This window comes from Haemaphysalis longicornis, unplaced genomic scaffold, assembly GCF_048455015.1.
Source record: "Haemaphysalis longicornis isolate Haplotype H1 unplaced genomic scaffold, Haemaphysalis longicornis Haplotype H1 scaffold_4, whole genome shotgun sequence".
Classification (NCBI taxonomy): Eukaryota; Metazoa; Arthropoda; class Arachnida; order Ixodida; family Ixodidae; genus Haemaphysalis; species Haemaphysalis longicornis.
In genome coordinates this window covers 71,138,409-71,162,080 of record NW_027526361.1, presented here as the reverse complement: position 1 = coordinate 71,162,080, position 23,672 = coordinate 71,138,409, and the positions used below count along the sequence as shown (strand labels likewise).

At 48.3% G+C, this 23,672-nt stretch overlaps 1 protein-coding gene across 1 annotated transcript in view; it reads left to right on the top strand.

Moving 5' to 3' along the window:
- Window positions 1-5,036: 5,036 nt before the first annotated feature.
- LOC144178903 (uncharacterized) overlaps window positions 5,037-23,672 on the top strand; it is a 62,828-nt gene continuing 44,192 nt past the window's right edge. The window contains exon 1 of the mRNA XM_077707044.1: window positions 5,037-5,974. Coding sequence (XP_077563170.1) covers window positions 5,290-5,974 — 685 coding nt within the window. The 5' untranslated portion in view covers window positions 5,037-5,289. The remainder of the gene's footprint in view (window positions 5,975-23,672) is intronic.

Here is a 23,672-nt window from a genome sequence, read left to right as displayed (position 1 = left end):
GCAACCAATTGGATGTAAAACATACGAGCTTCCAACTTATGTACCCAAACTATTACATCTACGTTAGCGTAATGCTCAAAATAATATTTTTGAGTAATAAAATTATGTACAGAATTACATCGACGTCTTGCGGTAATTCATGCATGGCGAATTCATGCTTTGGGATTCATGGTAATACATGCTAGTAAAAACAACAACATTAAGGGTTTACCTGTCTAGCCGTAAAACAAAGATGAAGAATACATTAGGTCTCGGTTAAACTGCTCGCAACTCTTATGCTCGGCGAAATCACGTGACCGCACCCCGATAGCGTTGAGCGTACATGTTTCTGTCGAGCTAAATCGGAAAGGGGTCCCCCATGTTGTAATTTTTGAAACAAACTTTTCAACACCGTACAGAAAAAAAAAATGAACGTGGTCGCAAAAACGAAGAGCAGAAGCCTTCGTTACTACCTCGCCCACGCACAAGACCCTACCGGAACGATTGTAAGAGGACTTCTGCCCTGGATGCGCGTAACCCGCAATTCCCAGAATCCCACGAGTGAAAAATGCCCACCGAAGGTAGATTACAACGACACAAGGCCCCAACACCTAATCTCACAACGCTTAAACAGCTCCCCAGCATCCGGCCGCAGGCCGCTCAATCTGCAGCCGAAAAGGCGACTGGACCAGCTGGACAGGTATGTGTTCCTCCGAAAACCACCGAGTGGGGCGCAGGAGGAGAGTTCGGAGTCTCTCATCTCCTTCTCCCCTCGAGGATAAGAGCTCCAGCCGTCCGGATGGCCCACGGAAACAAATGGTGCTGGGCGAGGTCCTAATGACGATGTCAAGTCGCGCGGCCGAAGGGCGCATGCGCGTCCCGCTGTTCGGCGTGCGTCTACCTGTTACCTCTTGAAGCCAGGAGGAAGAAGGAGAAGGGGGGGGGGGGGGGGGGGGGCGGGGGTGCGCGGCCGACAGAGACAAAGAGAGGCATGCGCTCAGGAAGCCTGATGAAGCGATGGGGCCCCGTTTCCTCCACGAGGGTGGATTCTTCCGCTTTTGAGCAGTTCCGAGAACGCGGTTGCGTCGGTCTGACACAACGCTCTTTCTCCGGAGGCCGCGTGGTGGAATCTCCTTGAGCGTGCGTGCATATATACGTCTATGTTTCTTTCATAGGTTGCGGAAGCGTTTTTTCGTAAACCCTGCTCGTCCTTCGAGGAAGAAACATGAGGGCGAAATAAAAGCCGCCTTGCGATGCACTTTCCAGCGGCTATTCCATTCGCCGTTGCCTACACGGTATGTTTAATTCGTTCTCTTTTTCTATGTGTTTGAAGGCGAGTTTAAAGGGCACCTGTTGGCGGCGCTGAACTCAAATTACTCTCGCCTGAAGAAAATGTTGATCGTGTTGCGAGTTAAGCTAGCCGGGGAGGTGCTTGAAAACCTGCTCGATCAATCTCTCCGCGGCGGTACTCGTGCAACAAGCACCTGAACCGGCAGCCTAGTTTGAAGTCGTGCTCGCGCAAGGTCTGCAGCCACCCGCGTTGAACACAATTTAAGCTGTGGGCACAGGGAGTCTGACCCTTGCTCCGTGACCTCCCTGAAGTTCATTCGAGATTTTTCATAGTTGATGATCGCGCAGCCCGTTCTAACGATTCGTGATGTCGATAAGGATCCGCAGTTTGTTTCCCTTCAGCGATCTGCGTGTTATTTACCCAACGTCTATAACGAAACATATTCTCGGTGTAGTGGTGCTGAACACGTTCTCACTCTTCACATCATCGAAACAGCGGACGCTTCTCCTGATGATTCCCATGATAAAGAGTAAAGAACAAACTTAGCGCTAGGATGATTCAGGTTAGAAACAAAGTTGCAATGTACAGCACTGAGCATTTACTGGCATTCAAGGAAGATAGCTAAGGAAGGCGAGGGGCAGACACGGTTAAACAATTATTCACACTGTGCAGCCTATTCGTGCCGCTCCAGCCAGAACTGTTTGCGTGCCACCCCATGCCTACAGTTTGGGAGCTATACATATTAGTTATGTACATATGCGCGCGGGTGGGTGATCCGCTTGAACGCGCAGCATCGTTTTTATCGTTATAGGATGTCTGTTTTGCTGTTTTGTTCCTCTTATTGGTGTTGTCGCCATTTTCACTGCAGTCGCTACTGAGAGCAGTGGCACTCCATTTTTTCGACGACATGCTCTAATATTAGCTTAGAGGTTCACAAGAATGGTTAGCGTCAGCATCTGTTGACACGACTGACTGTTGCCGTAGCACCGTGCATAGTTACCACGGCTCAACTGTGTCAGTCCACCAAAACGGAAGGTGGTGCGCTTGTTTCCAGGTGAACATGTTGCCTGACGGAACAGCCGGGTATTCGAAAGAGAAGGGCCGACAACTGCGAAAAACAAACGTCGGTGCCAAAGCCGCGCGTAAGGAAGGTGACGCTGCTGCCTCTTTTAAAAGCGCCCGACCCCGATCGTTCTCGGTCCGCTCTTCTCGAATCCGCTGAAAGACATCCTGAAAGCCAGAAAACATGTCGCACGTCTTCCTGGCAGTCGCGTTGCCTCTCAGTGCGGAGTTCGAAACAGCCGTGTCGGTTCCCTCGTGGCAGTGAGAATTAAGCGACGGCTCACAAACGCTGCACTTTTTTTTCATTTGCGATTTCGGAGCTACGACGTTTACGAGACAACACGTTACTAAGCCATCTCAGAAACTTAACAGATTGCACATGATGTTTGGAACAAGGTCTCAGCATCCATATAGCTATTTCAGATTTACGATCCGTAAGAAACATTCGTCTTTTCTGCGGGGAAAAACGGTTTGTCTTCGGAAGTGTCTCGAGCCTAACGTGCGCTCTTTGGTACGAAAGCAGCAAAACTATGCCCACGTACGTACAGTCATCCCACTCTATTCGGGTCGTTAGAGTCGTGCTTTTAATATATTGATCCATGTGAATTAAAGTCTGTCATAAAGGACACTAGAAAATCGTTCACCAGGCTGATACAAGCTGTGCCTGTGATGAAATGATTCGACCGCGAAAGCGAAAAATTGCTGTTTGGGCGCGATACAAATACAGTTTCCCGATCCGTAAACCAAACATTAAAAAACGCGGATGCGTCCTGAAGCCCGACTTCCGCCTTTCGGCGTGCATCTCTTTCGTAGCCTTAATTCCTCGCCGGGGCGTTATTTTCCCGTCCCCCTCTTTATTTCCTCTCACACACTCAAAACAGTTTCTTTCGGAAGCCACCTATTAAGGCCCAGCGGAGCCTTGGCTTAATTGGCCTTATCAGACCAGTTGCCGGGAGCGCAGCATGCCATTCGTCACGACCCCGCACGCATTCCCTCATGAGTTCGCTTGCGTGCGGAACGCGCATGGAGACATCGTTGGCCCTGCCTCCGTTTGACGCGCAGCGAAAGACCAAGGCGAGCTCCGAAAAAAGTAAAAGATTCAAGAGACCCCGGGAGGTGACGCCATCACCATCTGCCGGGCAATCGCACAGCGGGTGGACACCAGCCGCCGCCTGGTTGCGTGTCTCGCCGCGCGGTTGAAAGAGGGACCGTGGCGCTCGAACGAGACCTGAATGCGGGCGAAGGCACGCACGGAGCTTGGCCGTAGCAGGAATTGAGAAGCGGTTATGAAAGGACACTCGCCCAAGGGTGACTTTGCTCTCGCGTGCCGGAGGCCAGCCTCGCGAAAGGCAGACTCCTCTGAAAGATCTGCATGCTCTTCGAAGACGGACGGAAAAAAGGCACATGCAATAAAACGAAAATTAAGCAACGACAAAACGTGCTAAGTCGTTACAGTGAGTGGGCAGTGCACTAGATGTTTTCTGCATCAAGGCACAAGGAGTGTCTTGATATCCAAAACATGTGGCTCGGTAAGTGGCTACAAACCAGTGCTCAGTGAACATTACCAGAACTCTAGGTAAACCTTGCTAACCGAACAATATTGTGTTGAAGTACTTCTTGCCGATATTGGATCGGTAATAACAGAAACACCTCCATATCTACAGTTCACACTTGCGATAATACAATACGGCTGATCAGGATTGCCGCAAATGTGCTGATACGCATTTTCACCGGTGAAGGGATTCCGCGGTCCGTCCAGCATTGAAATACGCTTGGGCGCTTAAACCTAATCTCACCGGATCGGCTAGCGCATTTCGCAACTTTCCTTGTTCGCGAGTTCACGAGGCAATAAAAGCGCCTTTCGCTCGGCGACCGCCGACGGCTGCTTGCTTTCTGCGCCTGATCTTGTGCCAGATGCCCCTCGCTTTTTAAAACATCCCCTCGCGTCCTCCAGCGGTTCTTTGCAGTCTTGTTATTCTTTCTCGAACGCGCCGCCGCAGCGTGCGGCAAATCCCCTCGGAAGATTATATGCCGTTGGCAGTTGACGACTGCAGGAACGTCGCTTACTCCTTGCTGAACTTGCCCCACGTCGTGCTTCTCAAACTGCTAAGGAGGTTTAATACCTTGAATCAGTATTTGCCAAGTGTCTCTTAGACTGTTCTGTCGTAGAAGCGGGAAAAAGTAATCTCTTCCAAAGCCGCTGTTGCGCCTTGGCATCAGCCAAGTGTAACGCACTTTATTTTCGGTTGCGACTGTGCATTTATTTTTGGGTGGGTAGAAAGGAAAGTGCCATTTTGTCGCACCCATGAAGACGTCAAGTAAAGCCCGAGCAGAATCATTTCGTAGCACGTTTGTGTGACAACATAATCTATTCAAGAAACGTATGACCTCCCTGTAGAGGCCCTGTAACCATTTGTATTGGTTGGACCTGCGTCGGCTGTTGAGACGCCACGGCTCAATACTGAAGCTGAATACTGAATACGAGGCTGCGGCATTTCCCGCAGTCTCGTTTCTACGGCAGGGGCGCCCGTAATCATGTTTCGTCTCGTGACGGCCTCTGGGCAATTTCATTACCGTGCACGTTTGCTTAATTAGCAGTCTTGAGCCAGGCTGCTTACACTCGCCTAATGTGGGCATACCAGCCCCGCGCAGGGAAAGCCGCAAATGTGACGATAGCTATTCGCCGTCTAGTTCAAGCCCTGACTCGTGTTCTCCCGTGCGTCGTGCGCAGGCCTGGATGCTCCTAGCGGCGCAGCCCCGCAGCCGGAAGCAGCAGCGCGATCGGCGGGCCTGAGCGCCGTCCGGCCCGCCACAAAGGAGAACAAGACACCCCTGTGTGCGGAGAGCTCGGACCCCGGGGCCCCAACGTGGCCGGCGTCGCGCTGGAGGCGGCCGAGGCGTTCGCGCTGGAGCCGCAGCCCCAGACGGCGACGAAGATCGGCGACCTGGACCTCGCCATGAGCTCGTACTTCGCCAACTCGTACCTCCCGGACATGCGGCCGCCCTCCGGCGGCGTCGGCAACGGCGGCGACCACTACGGCCCGCCGCCCCCGCAGCAGCAGCAGCAGGCCAACGGCGGCGACCACTGCGACCAGCGGCAGTACCTACAGCACTCGTACGGGGGCTCGCCCCAGGGCTACCCGCGGTTCCCGCCGTACGATAGGCTGGAGATCCGCGCCATCAACAGCGCGCCCAACTCCCCCAGCCCACCGGGCGGCTACTACGGTAACCACTGCGGGGCTCCGCCGCCGCCGCCGACGCCGCACCAGCAGCAGCCGCCGCAGAGCATGACGCACCCGAGCGCCTACGTGCCGGCCGTGTCCACGGTGGACGGCGGCCAGAACTGTCGCGGCTCGCCCAGCGAGGCGCCCGTGCCGCCGGCCATGGCCCAGTACCCGAGCTGCAAGATGCAGGGCCCCATGGTCGGCGCCGGAGACCTCCCTGCCCGGGCGGCCTCGGAGTGCGTCCAGCAGACGCCCGTCATGCACCAGGCGGCGTGCGGCAGTCCGCCCGGCGTCCACTCGCCGCCGCAGCAGCAGCTCTACTCGCCCAGCCACGGCGGCATGCCCCCCAACGGCCAGCCCACGCACAACTCGGGGGCCATGCCCAGCCCTCTCTACCCCTGGATGCGGAGCCAGTTCGGTGAGTGCCCCAGGGCCTCTCTCTCGTGCCTCTTCTGTTCTTCTTTGAGCTGGCCACATTCCTCTTACCCTCCGCCGCCTAATGGCGGATACGGGCGCGCCTGGCAGCTGCTGTGGTCAGCGTACTAAACCGTTACCGACCGCGTGTGCTAACTAGCATGGACCACACCGTCAGTGAAAGGTGCTCCTTCAAGGAAGATTCACCTGGTTATGAATACCATTTACCGGGGCGTAGAGGGCAGAAGGCTAACCTCACCGGCGGTATACAACGCGCGTTCACTGTGACCTCGACAATAGACACATTTAACATAAGGGCACCGGTCACAGGAACTGATGGTTCTGTGTATTCTGAGTCTGCGTCTGCCATCTTTCTGGTCAAGAAGCGTGCCCAGCATTGGTCAGAAGATGCGTCGTTGCTATACATTGTAAAAATGTCGATCTCGGGAAAATAATGAGAGGCCGTCTTTTGACAATTTTTTCTGTTCTGATATTCCGAACAAACAAAGTCCGGAAATTTTCAATATATCAATTACAAATAACATTTAAAATAAAAACAACCCAATAGCTGCGCGTATTGCGTCATTTAGGACACAAACTGATTAACCTTTACGAAATTTACTCCTATCATGCTAGAAAAAAGAGAGAAAAATTATTCAAGCTCATAAGCTTTTGACATGTGCACCCGTGTTCGTATTTTAACAAGAGGGACAGAAAATGGTGTTAAGCAAAAGCGGGAACACAGGAACATCCTATTTTGAAGCAGAAGCTTGCAAACAGATAAAATTGTATTTATATTTGAACTTAACAAGAGGTTTTTCGGGATTTCATTGTACGAGTAGCAAGCAACGAAACCACTTATAATATGATGTATTATCATCGCACATTATAAATGTACCGAGGTTACGCCTTTATTTTTTATCATTCTTCCTTGGGACGACAACCGGCGTATTTTGCATGGTATATTGTATTTCTGTCTCATTTCGGCCGAGAACGTTGCAACATAAGAAAATACAAATAGAAAGGTAAGGATTGCTGGGCATCTGCTTATATATGAACCTTAACAAAAAGTGGGTTAACCTTTTAATGAACAGCAGAAACAGCTTTCAACTCTCAGTACTCAGTCGGAAGCAACTCGAACACGAACGCTAAAATTCCATCCTGGCCGCAATAATTACATGTTTCTTCGTATTCCACTATGGACAGAGGACGTTACTCATCTATCACAATAAAGTGAGAGAACCGTAATAAATCATCTGACTTTATTTATGAGCCCGGACCACGCCTTTCTTTTATTTACCTATGTAGTAAACGTTAGGCCTGCAGGTTCACAAATTTTCGCTTAGGCTGACAATTTTCAGGTTCACAAAGTTTCATGCGCTGACCCAATCTAATGAAGTTCGGTTATGTTAGCTTCCTTCTTGGATGTACAGTAAAAGCTCATTAATTCGAACTCGAAGTGGCCATAAAATTGTTCGAATTAAACGGAGTTCAAATTATCGGGCGGGCGCTAGAATGAATGGACATCGTGCACTGACTGCGCGAGCAGAACACAAAGAAGCGACCTCTGGACTCGTTATCACGTATTAGGCACTGCTGCATGTTCGTGGCAGGTGATTTCGTAAATATGTTTTTATGTTCTATTTTTCCCAGTGTATATATTTTGTTCATATGTTTGTTTCTGCTGCACTGACTACCCCCTATGTAATACCCTCCTGCGTGAGGGCCTTTAGGGGTACTTTGAATAAAAAATAAATAAATAAAGTTCGTGTAGCTCGGACAGAGCGCGAACTTAATTGACCCGTCAGTTTTTCTTCTTTTTTTTTGCAACACATTGCAATTACTTTGGGCCGACTTCTGCGAGGAGCGATGGAAAGTAGGGGATCCCAGTTCGAATTAACTGTTCGAATTAACCAGTTCGAATTCACCATTGAAATGTATAGGGCTGTGCCGGGACCAGGGCGTCAGCTCGAATTAACCGTTCGAATTAACGAGCTTTTGCTGTATGTACTTTCGCTCAAACACGCCCGCGCAAAAAAAAAAAAAAAAAGCTTCTTTCATTTTTGTTTATAAACAGTTCAAATTTTTTGTGAACCAAAGTACACGCCATTTTTATGTCAAACAGACGAAGTTGAATCAGATGTTCTGCCCTGTTATCACTAACTTCACCTCATCGGTTTTTTTTTAATTCTATGAATAAAAGTGTCCTGAAACATTCGCCGACAAAAGTCTCCATATATATGGGACACCAACAATCTTTCATGACCCCTTAAAAGCGTCATTTTACAGTGAACTCATCACTCATACTAACGGTTTCGTTTCAGTTCCAACAATGCAATGGGTGATAAAAGGAGAGCAGTCTACACAAGACGTAACTATATACTACCCGAAGCGAATCGCTGATTGTGATATACTCCTAACAAAAAGCGTAGCTTTTTAAATGCTTCCAAGCGCCCATAAACAGAAAGCGCCCTAAGACCGTCTTCTATAACAGCCTTTCTTCAGGAAAACTGTCTTAAAATGCCAAGGAGCTCTTAATTTTTGTAGTTTCTCTGGTCCTCTCCTACAAAAAAATCCTTTTGTTCTAAAATTTGTGTAAGAGAGTGCCGTGCGTTCTGTTCGAGAGTCCAGCTGTCGCTCTTCCGGCGCCTGTTGTGTGAAACCGTTGGAGGTTGGCGGGGCTATTATCAGTCGATCTACGGAATTTATCTGCTTTCCGCCGCTCCGTAGGTAGCCTATGTAAAAATGCACATAAAAATAACGACACCTACCGCAGAACATCTGCGCGGCATATCCGTTTTTTTGGAACCAGGCAAAGGCTTGTCATACTATACGTCCACATAGCGCTTGCGGAGCACTTGCCGAAGGGCATGAGCTGCAAGGTTCCATATGTGGAGCACGCGCGTGCACATATGTACGCGCTCGGGAATCACTGTTCCCGTAGGAGCTGGTGGATTGAATTCTAGCACTTCATAAGTGATATCGACTGTATGAACGTTGATCTCATTTGTAGACACCTCGTATACGAGAACGTCGCTGTCAGAGCACATGTGTTCAGGTCTACAACAGTTGTAAAACGACACCTCAAGAACTAGTTTCCGTGCTTCTTCCGAGGTTAGTGTCCGCTTATATGAAAATTCTAGTTGGTGAATACCGAATCTAGATACGCATTTTTCATAACTGTTTTATAATTCTCTACGCAAGGCAGGGCGGGCGCTGAAATTCTCTGTGGACAAGCATTGTCGTTGTGAACAGAACACTATACCTGCGCCCTACTAGAGCTCATAGATATGTATATAGTGCACACGCTTTAGAAGTTATAACTACCTCCATTGGGTCCGCAGGTGCAAAATCAATGAAAGATATTGTGGGCATTACACAGCAGTCACCTCCTTTACACATCATGGTGGTGATCGCTCCTATGCTGGTTGAAAGTTAGGTCTCTCTCTCTCTCTCTCTCTCTCTCTCTCTCTCTCTCTCTCTCTCTCTCTCTCTCTCTCTCTCTCTCTCTCTCTCTCTCTCTCTCTCTCTCTCACCGATCACGTGTAATTTAATATTTCCTTGAATGTTTCACAAAAGTTAGATAACGGAAATGGCCATTCCCCAGTTTATAACGCCTCATTTCTTTCAATCCGCCTACCCCCTCTTCTGCGAACAACAATTCAAAGTAGACATACCAGCGTTCGTAATCCCATCGTGATAGTGGTCTAAACTGGCATATCTAAAGTAAACTACCGTTCATCTGCTGTCAGTCATACATTCGTTCGATGTTTGATCTCACGGGAGCCGCCATAGCACAACTACACTTTGCGACGCAACACACAGAGCGGAACAAATGCGCGGTTAGGAAGGAGTTAAAAAGGTGTAAAGACGCAGAAATCGCTTCGCTGCTACCTCAAAATCAATTTGTTGCAGAGAACATCGGGATGACTGTGAATGCGATAGCCTCCATACAAAGGGAAGAGGACATGCATCTTCCGCAAAGAGTAGAAGATACTCGTATACCGCTACCTCCGTCCGAGTGGAAAAGTCGAGGCCTATCAAAAAACAAAACATTGTTGCAAAGTCCTAGAAGGTGGCTGAAGCGAACTTTGGTATTACTACTTTACAGTTTGCTTTTTGTGGGCGTCGTACACGTAAAGATTCGGTACACACACCAATTAAAACAACATGGACGCATTTGAGAATAAAATGACTCAAGTACAGGCAGAACGAAAAAAGTTAGTATTTCATTTCAAGAGACCGGCACGCCTGAAGAAGTTTAAGAAAAAAGGAAAATTCTTGCCTATGCACTAACAACAAAGCACAAAACCATTGGTAAACTGGAGCAAGCTGTACCTCTTCCTCCTATTGAAGCCATCATTCAGGAGGCCAAAGCCCAGGCGGACTTCAAAAGACCCCTTACACACCAGGGACACGCCTTAGTAGCGTGGGACGCCAGAAGACCACCAGTACTTTCCAATTACCCAGTCCCCATAGCACCCTGGCAGCGACCAGCAATTGATACTTTTACGCATAGCAGACCTATAGAGCGTACTAATACTCTATTGCGACAGCGACAAATCCGACGCCTCCAAAGGGATCGCCTTCACAACAAACTGGACATTTTCGCGGACGCAAGCGTAAACCAGTACGGCGTGGGCCTTGCTTGGACATGCCCTGAGGCACCGGTTCTCTCAGGGTACACTACCATACTTGGCAAAGAACTTTCCAGCCTCGATGCGGAGCTGTACGCTATTAACAACGCAGTGTCAGCTATCGCTTTTGACTGTGACCCATCTCTACCGCCCTCCATACGCATCCTCACAGATTCGTACGAGGCCCTCACAGCTTTGCGATCGTATGATTCGACCCACCCTGTCGTCCACGAAATTCAGTTTCAAATTCAACTGCTCAAACGGAAAATTCCCCCGCATTTCCCCGAGGGGGAGAATGTGAAAGTGCGAATGCACGGTTGTCGGCCCGCTTGCGGCGCTTGCGCTCGGCCCCCGCAGCCCACCGCCTCGCCGCCTTCTCTTCCATCTCATCCATCGGGTTTGTAGTATCACGTGTACACCACGCAGTTATCAAGCCGCTATAACGCCGCTGAGTCGCCAACGCACGCCGCTGACGACGTAGTTTGAATGCGTTAAAGATATAAGGCGCGTCACTAACACAGATATCACCGGCGCGTCCGTGGCCTGGTCGGTAGAGCGTCGCGCTGCGGCCGCAAAGTCCTCGGATCGAAACCTGGCGCCGGATGCTATTTCTTTTTTAAATATAGAGGAGCACTGCGGACGCCGCCGCCGCCGCCGCCGGCGGTGGATGGTTTGGGGTCGCTTATAAAGTGCATTCGCACTTAACAACACCAACATCCGCGTCGACTGGGTTCCTGGCCACGAACCCGTTTCTTCAGGCAACCAGGCGGCCCATGTGGCCGCTCCGGAGAGTTCTCCCTCTTATCCTCCACTGGTGCCTGGGGTAAGGCCGTCGCGGTCCCCCTCTCTCTCCCCAGCGATGCGTATTCATCAGCACAAGAAGGACCGACGCACACGTCTAAAAGCCCAAACTCCAGCTGGCTACCTCAGCCGCCTACCTCCTATTCCCCGCTCAGGCGAAATTTTTATTAACAGATATATTGCAAATTCAGCGTACACACCTGAAACACTTCGCAAGTGGTATACCCCTCACCTGCCCCCTCGATGTCCTTACTGCCGTACCACCACTCCATCAGACCTCACACACCTAGTTTGGTGATGCCCAGCTTTCGCCACGCACCGTACATTTAAATCGCCCCAACCCCATCCCGATCCACAACAAACTGATGCGCAACTATTATATGAAATAGCGGTTTATTCAATTAAAAGCGGTCTGGCACGGGTTGTTTGAGCGGGTCCTCCCCCGAACGAACTGGTGTATATGCACTAGCCCTATTGCGATCACCATGAACTGGCCCATGAATTGCAGGTTCTAAGAACTGGCCCCGTTATTGAGTCTACTGAGAACGACCAGCACTTATTTGTTTATTTCGACTTACAAGTGGGAGTGTCGACTTACAATCGTGTAAATACGGTGACGTCAGGAAACCGTTGGCCTGCACATTTTAGTGGCACGTTCTTGCACAGTATGTAGAGACGGCGGGACAATTCCCAACCAACCATGACTGTCTCTGTCATTTCCTCTTACCAGAAGTTCCAACGTGATCACACTCGTCATGCGTCTCTTACGTGGAGGGGGGTAGTCGCTATATTCCGCCGTTAGGGAGGAACCATAGGCGTGCGCAGAGTTCTCGATTAGGGGGGGCAAAGTCTTACCGCTGCGCCCCCCCATTTCCTTACAGCAACTCCCGACCTCTTCCCACTGAAGGACTAGCGGCCTGAACGCAGTGCAAAGAGGGATGGTTATAAAATTTTTATTTCAAGGCGATGGAATTGCAACACATACAAAATATTGCTGAGCAGAAATTTTTACTTTCATGTGTTACATCGGCAAGGCATGGGGCAACTTTGGCGCCCCCCTTCAGATGATTAGGGGGGCGGCCGCCCCCCCTGCCCCCCCTGTGCGCACGCCTATGGGAGGAACGGATCATAACAGTGAGAAAAGCGACGATGTGTCGTTACGCACGTATACATACAGCCATTTTATCTCATAGCCAAGGGCACGATGTTCCACAATAGAGCGCCAGGTCACTGACCAATGCGGTTTTTCTTTCACTGCTTGCCTTCGAGGCCATCGGAACATCATCGTTTGTTTACAGTTCATGGTGTACAAGTACGCCTCCACGCTGGCGTGTAGGTGTAGGGTTATCGCCTCCGGTTTTATTTAGGCGCTTTCAAGGTGGCCGAAACTTCAGTCCATAGATGTTAAAATGTGTAACACTTATGGTAATTCAAAACAAAACATACTTCGAGTGCAAACTAAGATTTCTCGCTCAACGTCAGGAGGCGCTGCTGTTGCCCCAGTGCCGTAATTGCGAAGATCAGTCTTACCGTCATGGGCCCGAACACGTGTCAAGGTCGCGTATTTGCATTCGGACCACGTCATTGCGTGCAGCCTGTTGAGCTTGCATATTTAAGCTTTGCCTGCAATGGATCATGCTGACCGGTGTCCCGCTTCCCGCACGCAATTATCTATGTCGCAAACTCGCGCAAGGGTCATCCCCTGATTTTCCGCCTTTTTTGGCGTCCCAGAATTTATTTCACCTGCTCAGTCTTTGTCTCCGCCAACGCGGCAGGTATACATCGGCTACGGAGCGAAAGAATGTGGGAGGTGATCGAGCTGGCAGATACTTTTGCGTCGAAAGTCGGGGACGTATTCCTCACCGTAAATCAGAGGGGCGCTTGAGTGGTTCGGCGGCTTTTGAAGCCAGAGAAGAGCAGCTGGTTTCTTTCGTTTCTCCCATCCCCCCCCCCCCCCCCTCTCTGTCGCGTAACCGCGACGATGTAAACGACGCTCATCGACACTAATCTTCTCGCTGTGGCTTCTGCATGGCCTACAGGCTGCTCCCGAGGAGCCGGCGACTCAGGATTCTCAGAATATGTCGCATGCGTACAAGCCGCGTCGAGACACTACCTACGTCAAAAGCCACCCAGCTTTTCAGCTGAGCTTCTTTGACGTTTACACGTGAACGGTTGCTTCGTTTTCATCGTTTGGAGTTGTTTGCGCAGCTGTTACTAGCGTTTTGGGCAGTGTACCAAAGGGGCAGTGTATACTTCTAACGACAACTCAATACACAGGCATTCGTGTATATATGGGTTGTTTCGTGTCTGAGTCGCTTCTCTGTGCTCGAAAAAAAAAAACATACACAAAAAAAAAAGAACAACACACGAGCCTTGTATCCGAGAGAGCGCTTATTCGTAAAACATTTTTTTTTTTTCTTCCCGGTTTTTGGCTCGTTTAGGTCTTGTTCTTGCTTCTGCATACGTTTACTTCCTCGTCGTATTACCCGGCCGCCTAATCCGACGTGATACATGACCGCACCGTCTTTTGTTTTTCGAGCGCGCCGGTTGCTCCAAAGTGTATTCCCGCTCCGGCTTGGTTAGTACCACTCAAGGTCCCCACTCAGGTTTATCTCTGCGGCCCATCGATAGGGTCCTTGGGCGTGTCCCTCTTCGCCCTACCACGCGCGCCAGAGTTATAGAGTCGGATGGGCTTGCGCTGCGTCGTAAGTCAGCATCGGCAACTATACTGTCGGCAAAAAAGTCGGCAAGTACTGTATGGCTTGAAGCCCGCGGGCATGACTTGGAATTAACATAAGCTGGATGCGAAGACGAATAGGGTTTTATTTTCTGGCAATGTAAGCATATGATGCTTTTCGCATCGTGAAATTTCCATGTAAGCAGGCATCACGTGGCAAGTTTGTCGCCTATATATACGTTCCGCGTGTGATACTGTCCACTTCTGCGTGTGTTAATTTTTACTTATTAAGAACGGCAATTGGTCATGTAGTGTATCTCTCCGCGGAAGCGACGGACCCGAATGTCAACGCGTGCGCGCGTTTTGAAACGAGATTGCGCTTAATGAGTAACATCGTCTTCTTTTTCACGCCTAGCCTTTTTGCAGTCACTTGGGGAATTTAAAAGCAGATTAAGTGCGAGAAACCACGAAAACGACTCGTGTCACGTTCAAAATACTCGTAGTAAGGCACTTCTGCCGCCACGTGGAGTATACAGCCTGCGCCGAGGCAACTTTCGTGGTCGTTCTTAAGTTGTCCCCGAGTATAAACTCCTCTAGACAACGTGGAACCCCATTGAGATTCGAAGAAATAGGAAATAATCAATCACGAGGGAGCGTGTGTAAAGGCTGTCAGATGCTAAAATGAGTAAAAAAACTTGGAAGCGACCAAGATAAAGCTTGCCAACTGCACGTATAGAATGTATGCACTCAACGTAGCGAACAACATTGATCACATACTGAAAGTCGCGGAAAGTTTCTATGAGGATTTCTTTGTGCTAGAAACTCTAGACCAGAGAACAGTGGCGACAAAACTAACTTCATGGGCTAGTTTTTAACGGTAACTGAACACGCGAAAGGGCGTTCCATGTTATCAAGAAAAGCAAAGCTGGATAATAAAATAACCGCGACGACAATTAAGGAATAAAGACGATATTGTACTAAGGAAGCTTTAGAAATTGTTCTCAGAATTGCTCAGTATTTCAAAGGTACGGCTATCCCGGAAAAATTCTACACTAGGTGAGAGAGACGTCAAGAAGGAGTTCAAAATTACAAACCCATCAGCCAGCTCTCAGCTGCATGCAAATTGTTTATGGTCCTAGCAGTTCACCACATAAGCAGCAACCTAGATTTACATCAACTTAAAGAGAAGGCCGTATTTAGGAAAGTTTACTCAAAAATGTATCTCATTACCGCCACCAATCAAGAAAGTAATTGAGAAATCTACTCAATACCGTAACAATCCTTTGTACATGACCTGTAAATTGCGAAAAAGCTTCGGTTTCGTGGATATCCCTCACTAATCAAAGCATTGAAACCAAGGAGTAGAAGACACTTACGTAAGGCTTTTATAGGACATTACAAAGAATTTACGGGTTTGACAATTCTTCACCAAAGGAGTGGCAAGCTCCCTATATCTGGAAGGGCGTCAGACAAGGAAATACCATCTCTCCAGAATGGTGAAGTCTTACAATTAGTATGGGCTGTGCATTTGGCAAGTCTTATTTTAGTAATGAACCGAGAGTTAAGTATGCACTTAAAGCAATGATATCAATTTATCAAACCAATCGTCCCGTCGGTGCGAATGGCGGAACTTGGGATCTTACTAAGCACTTAGAAAGAAACGTTTGGTCAACCCAACGAGCCATGGAAAGACGTGTGGTATCTGTAACACTTAAGGGTAGGACATGGGAAACGTGCGTCATGGATTATGGCAAAAATTTGTTTAGAAAACATCTTATCCCAAATTAATCGAAATCGCGAGGCATTTTACTTTGTGAAGGTGGATGATTAGTGAAGCATGTTTAGCACACGACAAATAGGTGACACAGAATTTCGAACAAATATATGAATTCATTTATTGTAAACCAATTATGTCGAGCAAATGAAACTTAGCGCTACGGTAGGGTCGTCTAAGAGGAAAAATTTCATATAATTTCCGTTTTGGAAGTTTGTATAAAATATAATTTAAAGAATTTTTATTTGTAACCATTCTCCATCTGTACAACACTGCCGTGTATTCACATCAGACTGGAATTCTGTAGCGTTTACAACTTCAGTGTGAACTATCTAATCATGACAAGTAAATGAAACTTGACGTAATGACAGAGTTTTTGTAGTCGCCTATTGTCACATTATTTTTGGTGGGGGAAAGTTTCGATGAAACAGTAGTTGGAGCCGTTTTCTGCTAAGCATTCGTGATGAAGTTGGCTTCACCGCAATCCAGGTTTGCTCGCCCACAGGCAGCATGCTCGGAACCCTGCCATACAAACCTTCGCTTTAGAAAGAGGAGTTTGGCCGGGAATTTAATACGAACGAATGGCAAGTGGACTGCCTGAGTAGCAGAAGCTGCAACTGTAGGGTACGTCGTGAGAAGTAGGAGGAGACGGAAAGCTGGGTGAAGGGTTGGGACAAGGAAACTCAAGAGCACAGACTGGGTTCGAGTCACACAGAGTTTATAGGTGCGACTGCAAATCCATCGGAGAGACCTTCGGCCTTCGAAGCACATGGATCATTATCATAATACTAATGAAGAATTAATAATTATGATAATAAGGATAACGACTGTGATGACGATGATGATGATAATTATAACGACGACGGCGATGTCGGCGACGATGCTGATGATCGTATTTTGGATCATGATCAGTTTTAGGAGTTTGTGGGGTGTTTTTAGTGTTTATACGGGAGAGGGAGATGCTCGTGAGCTCCCTGCTACCTGTGTTGGGAACTATTTTTTCTCAGGGAAGCAAGGAATCGAGCGGTTTGTGCCTCTGTTCGTGGGGGCCGTCCGAGGGCGAAGCCAACGTTACAGAGTTCATTGCGTCAAAGATAGCTTTATGGGGAAGCACTTCTTCTTCTTGGCCAAATAGCAGTTTGTGGATGTACTATATGGCGACGCGGCGCGTATAACAAGCACTGACAGGATTCAAACACCTGTGATGTCTGCCGCTGTAGGTTTTTGTCATCGCCGTTACGCTTTCATACCACAGCTGGGCTTACCTTAAAGCAAAGCCAACAATATCCGTCGATGCAAATAGTGATGTACATCGAAATCTATCTTTCTGTATTTCCGCAACCGGCATCTCCCAGTGCGTCGTGTGACTTTATCGGCTTGCGCTGAATGTAAGAGTGACTGGGAACAACGCAAACGCCACCGTAGGTGTTCTGCAAGCTTACGTGACGTGATAAACGGGAGTGACGTCATCAATGGCGTTAGGGCTGGTAGTGGTGTCTGTTCTGCTTTACGACGACACTTTCCCTTCCCCCCACTTCAATGCAGCACAAAACATTCCAGTTCCCCTGGCACAGTAAAGCAGCAGTTAACCACACATAAAAAGGAGCTGCTTGTCGGTGTTTTGTTAGTACGCGTCGGCTGGGCTGTAGGTAACCCCCGCGAAGTTCAAACGGGACTCAAGAACATTAGCAAAAGGCAAGCTCAGTAGCAGCATCGAAATCATGCTGCTCCGGCAGCATTGCCTTAAAGTGCTGTCCGCAAACGTGAGGCTGTATACAGTCAAGACCTGGAGGTCAAATTTAAAATTTTGTCATATCAGTCGTTCGGCGTCGCGATCGTTGAATAACGGCTGCGTCTAATCTTATGGCAGCCGTGAGAATTACCCCCGGGAAATTCTCACGGCAGTTTCCATAAAAGCTGGCTGGCCTAAAATTCGCTGAATAATATTATGTTCCAACGTAACCTAACATAATATAACCTCACCGAACCTAGTGTAGCCGAACAAAACACGTCATAACCTACCCAAATCCAGCCCAACTGCAACAAACCTAATCTAACCCAGCCCAACGACACAGAACAGAACCTATACTAAACGTAATACAACCCATTCTAGAAGTCCTGTGCGTCGACCTCTTGATATAGTAAAAACCAGAGTAAAAAACAGTATTAGCAAAAGAATCTCCGCGTAGCGTGCTTAGCCAATGAGAGGCGACTGCCATGAGAAATTTCCGACGGTAGTTCTCCCGGTGGCCGGGAAAATAGACAATACCTAAAATAACCGCGTGTTTTGCTGGTCACTCACTTTAGACCAAGCTGGAAATGTGCTTTGAATTCTTTACGTTTTTTTTTTTTTCATAACATTTGCTTGGGCAATCAGAAACTATCCCTGGAATTCTGAATCCTTCCGCCACTCGAGTCTCCAGCGGAGGAGATCCTGGAAATCGATTTTCCCATGCACAAACATTGCGGAATCTTCCCCTCAGACGAGTGGAGGGAGCAAAAATGGTGGAGGAGGGACTCAGAATACGGCCGTATATATCTATAGATTTGCCTTGGCATAGGTCATGAATGCCTCCACGCACGCGTTATGCGAAATGGAAGTAACAAAAACAAAAGAAGAGGTATATAGCGGTGAGATAAAGTAACTGATACGGAAGTAATAGACACTTCGCGGTCTTACTGTGTAAATGAATCTCACACCTCGTTTGTTGCTTCGCTGTACTTCCTCCATTTATTGCATGCCTTTCTTTGGACTGCACCCAGACCGTTTCCGCAAACATGAACTTCAAGATATAGGGACAACTTAGCACCACGACAGCACGTGGATGACGACAGCATACGTTTCCCATTCACGGCTTTCGCGTCAGGCAGTTACTGAAGTAAAATTGGAAGAGGGTTTGGGTCTGCTTTATGGCCATTTTTTTTTTCGTCTCGTATGTTTTAAAAGAAGCGTCTGGTAGTTAGAAAAGAACCACGAAGCTTTACGACCAGGTACACACTGTGTTACAGAATGTATGCAAAAATGTATAAACGGCTTAAATGATTATCAGATATGTGAAGAGCCGATTATGGCTTCAAAACGCTTTATACTTGCGACCTCGGCCAACTCTACAGAAAAGCGTACATGTACCTCGGTGAAGAGTGCTACGCCTTGATGTCTTCCTCACAAATGAAACAAGAGTACTCCCCACAGGAAGGAGAACTTACCGCGACTCTTATGTCGTCTCCACGGTCACGTAAGCTCCTTATTCCGCCCGCATTCCTCGTAACCGACACATACGCCCACACACAACACACACATATTCACCATCCGTATCTCCTGCTGGAGGAACCGGCGTGAAGTGCCCAAGTTCGCGCGGCGGAGTTGGAGGCCAAACTGAGAACTCAACCCGTGCCGAAGCGAAAAAGAACAAAGAGCAAGTGTACGCGGCCGAGCTCAGCGTTGTCTTTGGGGGCGACGTCCCTTCCCAGATGTGTTTCTTTCCTTCCGGTTGTTCCCCGCCACCCGGCGACCTCGTCACCCCTTCGGGACAAACAACTTCGTCGCCGCACGATCCCCTGTTCGAAAAAAAGGAAGCGGCACCGCTGCGGAGACGGACGGGTTCGCCTTCACTTTTTGCCGCTGGTCGGGGCGAGAAAAAAAAAGCCTCCGGCTAAGCGCCCAAGATGGTTGGGCGACAATGGCCGGCGCAACTCTTCAAAGGGGCACGCCGAGTCATTTGGATTGAAGACCATGGACAGGCCAACAACACCACCCGCGCGCTCGCCCCCTCGGAACCGTCTTTATCTCATTCTTCAAGGTTAGCCCGAGAAAGTTGCATTTCCCGGGACGGTGCCCGTAAGGCACGCGTAACGCGCTCCGGGGTGCCTCTTCGTTTGTCGCCAGAGCTTGATTTTTTTTTCGTCCTCAGGCGCCAACTTGTGCCTGCTTCGTCGCCTCGCGACCCCGCTTCGCTCGGCGCCCCAAACCGAACTAGCTCGCTCCTTCTACACGGAAACCTTCTTTTGCGCTCGCAGCCCTCTCCTCCTCACTGTCTCTCTCTCTCTCTCTTGCTTTCTCTTTTTCTCCCCTCTTTGTGGTTTGTTTTAGAGCCTATAAACGTCACCAAGATGGCTCTTTACGAGACGACCCATGTGCGGCGCGCACGGTAAGGCGCCACTGCCATTGCTGCCGTCGCCTGGGGCGCCCCCTTCGTTTACTCTTATTTATCTCTCTCTCTTTTCTTTTTTTCTTTCCGTCTGCGCTGTGTCTCGCTGGAGAGATCCCCTCGGAGCGTTTCGGGCTCGCACAGCCGGGCAAAGCAGCCAGTCGGCATATACTGCCATCCTAAAGAGTCGGGACTTGTATACTCTATTCATGGCGTCAATGGCTTCCTGTGTATGCCGATTGTGCTCGCTTGTTTGCGTCAATCGTCGCTTTGGTATGAAGGGCACCCTCTGTGTAACCCTGCAGAAAGAAGATGCTGTTTGCGTAATGTTGCGCGGGGGCTTTTTTACGACGGCCAGTAGCTTTTATGAGCTATATAGTCTCGTGACTACTCTTTCCTTGTTCGCGAACCTTTCGTTCCATCTTGTTGCGCGTTTGGTTCATTTACACCTTTTCGCTTACTATTTGAACGTTTATTGGACGCATGCGTATAAGGGTTCCAGTGTCGGCAGCATCTACTCGCTATACATTTATACATAAACGATCCTAGTGCACCGTTACAGCGCGATCATACGCTCTAACAACAACCTAGTTTACAAGTGGCAAGAGTTGCTATTCAAAATACGCTTACAACGTTTCACAAATGAATGTAAAACATTGAGGGCAACGATGCCAAATCGTTTCTTTGCGAAACCGAAGCATTCCCTTTCTAGAGGCACCGTGCGGGGGTGTTGTGGTGCAGGTTTTTTCACACAAACAAAAAATTTACCTTTAATATGCCCACGGAAGTTTTGGCGCGAGCCAAGTTATTTTGTAGTCGTTGTCAACCTAAATTTGGCTGTTGTAGACACACGGGTTAGATTACGCACTTCGCCATCCAATCCACAGAAATATAGCATTTACCTCCAGCTTTGTTAACGTCGGTCAGCTTTGACTAAAGTAGCCACGCGTCCTGAAGTCCCAAGCGGGACGGCGCAAACAGCCGTACGGTATTTGTCGAAAGTTATTCGGCCACCACGCTCGCCGCATGGTACAAAATTTGGATCGCTAAACAAAACTGCTTTCGCCATCTTTCTGTCATGAAACAATTCTGCCGCACTCGAGAGTTTAATTGGAGTAAGCGGCAAAGAGTAAGTCTCTTTCATTTGTCATTTTGTACAGAACTGCTCCAGAGCAGGTCCATATTTTATTCGACCATATAATTTCTATTGCAGGAACTTCTCAAAACTGCGCTGGACAGGCGAATGAGAGATACCAGAGTGCCTACTGACCTTACCAGATTATATCTAGTATTCGTGGGCCATGTCGTGAGCTTTTTCGGTCCATTTGTTTGTTTGTTTATGAAAACATGTGTGTTCGAAACTGCAGCTTCCCTCGCACCATCCTCCCTCAACCCCCCTCCCCGATTTGGTGACGTCAGCTATGACGAAACGCTGGATAGTACAGATTGCTGAATCTAACAGTGAACTGCTGTCATCGTTATCATCAGTCATTGGCACGTTATCAGTAAGAGTAACAGTGTTGCTGTTGCAGTTGCCTTAACCAAAAAAGTAACTCTGGTACAGCTACAGAAAGTAACTTGTTACAGTTAGTGTGGAAAAATAACTTCGTTATTTTTTGTAACTGTATAAAACTAAGTAACGGATCAAAAACAAACTGATAGAGTTTATTTCATAGAAACGTGCGAAGGCATGCGGGTAGTCAGAATTGCACAGAATTGCAAAACCCTAGACTAAGGGGACCTAAAATGGAGCACACTCAAGTGCAACAACAACAATCATTGGGTACGCCTTATTTTGTCGCATCCTTGGGATTTTGTTGTATCCTCATTTTGAGGCACCCTTGGTGTCATTATGGGTACCCCGTTCTCGGTGGGACCCTCTGCGGTGGTCTTTCTTTGGGAGGGTAGGCCAGCGTCCTCCTTGGCGCACCCTTTCTAATTGCCTGTTTTTTCTTGTTCTCGCTCGATAAAAGGCGAAGGAAAAGTTTCAGGAAATCACCTTAAAGTCCGACCTCCGACCTCGGTCTGCTGCAAGAGCAAGAAAGATAATCCTCTTAGCCACCTCCTCTCCTAAAATGCGAGGGGAGCCGTGTTGTATAAAAGTGAAAGATGGGGAGGGTACGGCAACCAAGGAAGACGGAAGAAGTCGTAAGGGCGATCTGTACGTCGACATTTAACGAGTGTTATTGTTAAGTAACTTTTTTTATTAGAAAAAGGAAGTAACTGCAACGGCCTTCCCTGTTAGTGTTAGTGTACAAAAAAGTAACAGTGTTACATTTACCAGTTCCTCTAACTTAAAAGCAACTAGTTACACAAGTTACGGAAAAAAAAGTATCTAGTTACCGATTACGCGTTTCTAGGAACTAGTACTGCCAAAGAGTGATTATCATCATCATTATCGTAAACTTTATTGAGACAGAGAGGGGTCGGGGAAATTAGGAAGGAGCCCTACTTCAGGGCCCCCTGTACATATTTAGCCTGTGCTCTGTGTGTGAACTATTCAAACAAAAAAAAATATTCGATAGTAACCGCGAAATCGGTGGAAAACAAAATTTCCAAGGCTGAGTTACAGCGCGGGAACCCATTGCGAATCACTGTGATGATTATGATGAGGAGGAGGATGTCGACGACGACGGCGATGACGACGATGTGACTTCAGTATACGTAAAAGTTAAAAAGTGCGCAAAATTTGAGACGGCCACAAAAAGAGAGAACACAGGGCAGGCGCAGTCCTACATAAAGAAGAATGTGGTTCCTAAAGAAGAGCTGCTCCGTCTGTTTGGATGCGCGAGGTCTTCATGGAAGCATGGGAGATAAGTCTGTAGGAATCTGCGCTTGTCCTGTGTTCTCCCTTTTTGTGGCCGTCTCAACTTTTTCGCAGTTTTTGACTTCTCCTTAAAGATGCACCAACTGGCCTGCCAACAAATCATTACGGTAGTTGTGGCGCGTCGGAGGCGAGCGGCGCATGGTGTCTTCTCTCTTCCACCCATTATAAATAGAAGCAAGGCTCTAAACTCCACTAAATGGTGATATAACAGAGTACGTTGCTGTAACCGCCCAAGGTAGCTACAAATGAGACTTCGACATATTCACTCCGGTTCCTGTCGTAGTGTTTTGTAAATACAGCGGCAGCTGGCGGGGAAGCAATCGTTTGACACTAGTCGCGCGCGTAAACCCAATAATTGGCATTTGTGACGATTTCACTTTCGACATAACGACAACGACTAAACAACTCAATCGAACTGCCTAGACACCTAGACACGTGCTGCAAAAGGGCATAAGGGTAAAAGAAGCAGGTAAAAGTAACCTCTGGCTGTTTACAGAATTGATTTTCAATTAAATATTTTCTTTTGTTTAATACGTTTAGAGCCCCGATCACAGGCTCCGGCACCTTTTGTTGCATGCAGCAACGGCGGCACCCTTAGCGGATTATATATCGTGTTCTTCCTCGTTTTTTTTTTCTTTCTTTTTTTCCCTTCACACACGCTCGCAGAATGCGTGTATCCATTCCACAACGTCGGAAGCACTAAAAGCACTGTAAAGTGGGCTCCCGAAAGGAGGTTAGGAGGAGTGTATGCCATATGTTGACTTCTGGCACTGATAAGAATCCGCTGCAACTGCTGCTTGCTTTTTCTTTCTTTTTTTTTTTTTTTTACTTTTCCGTG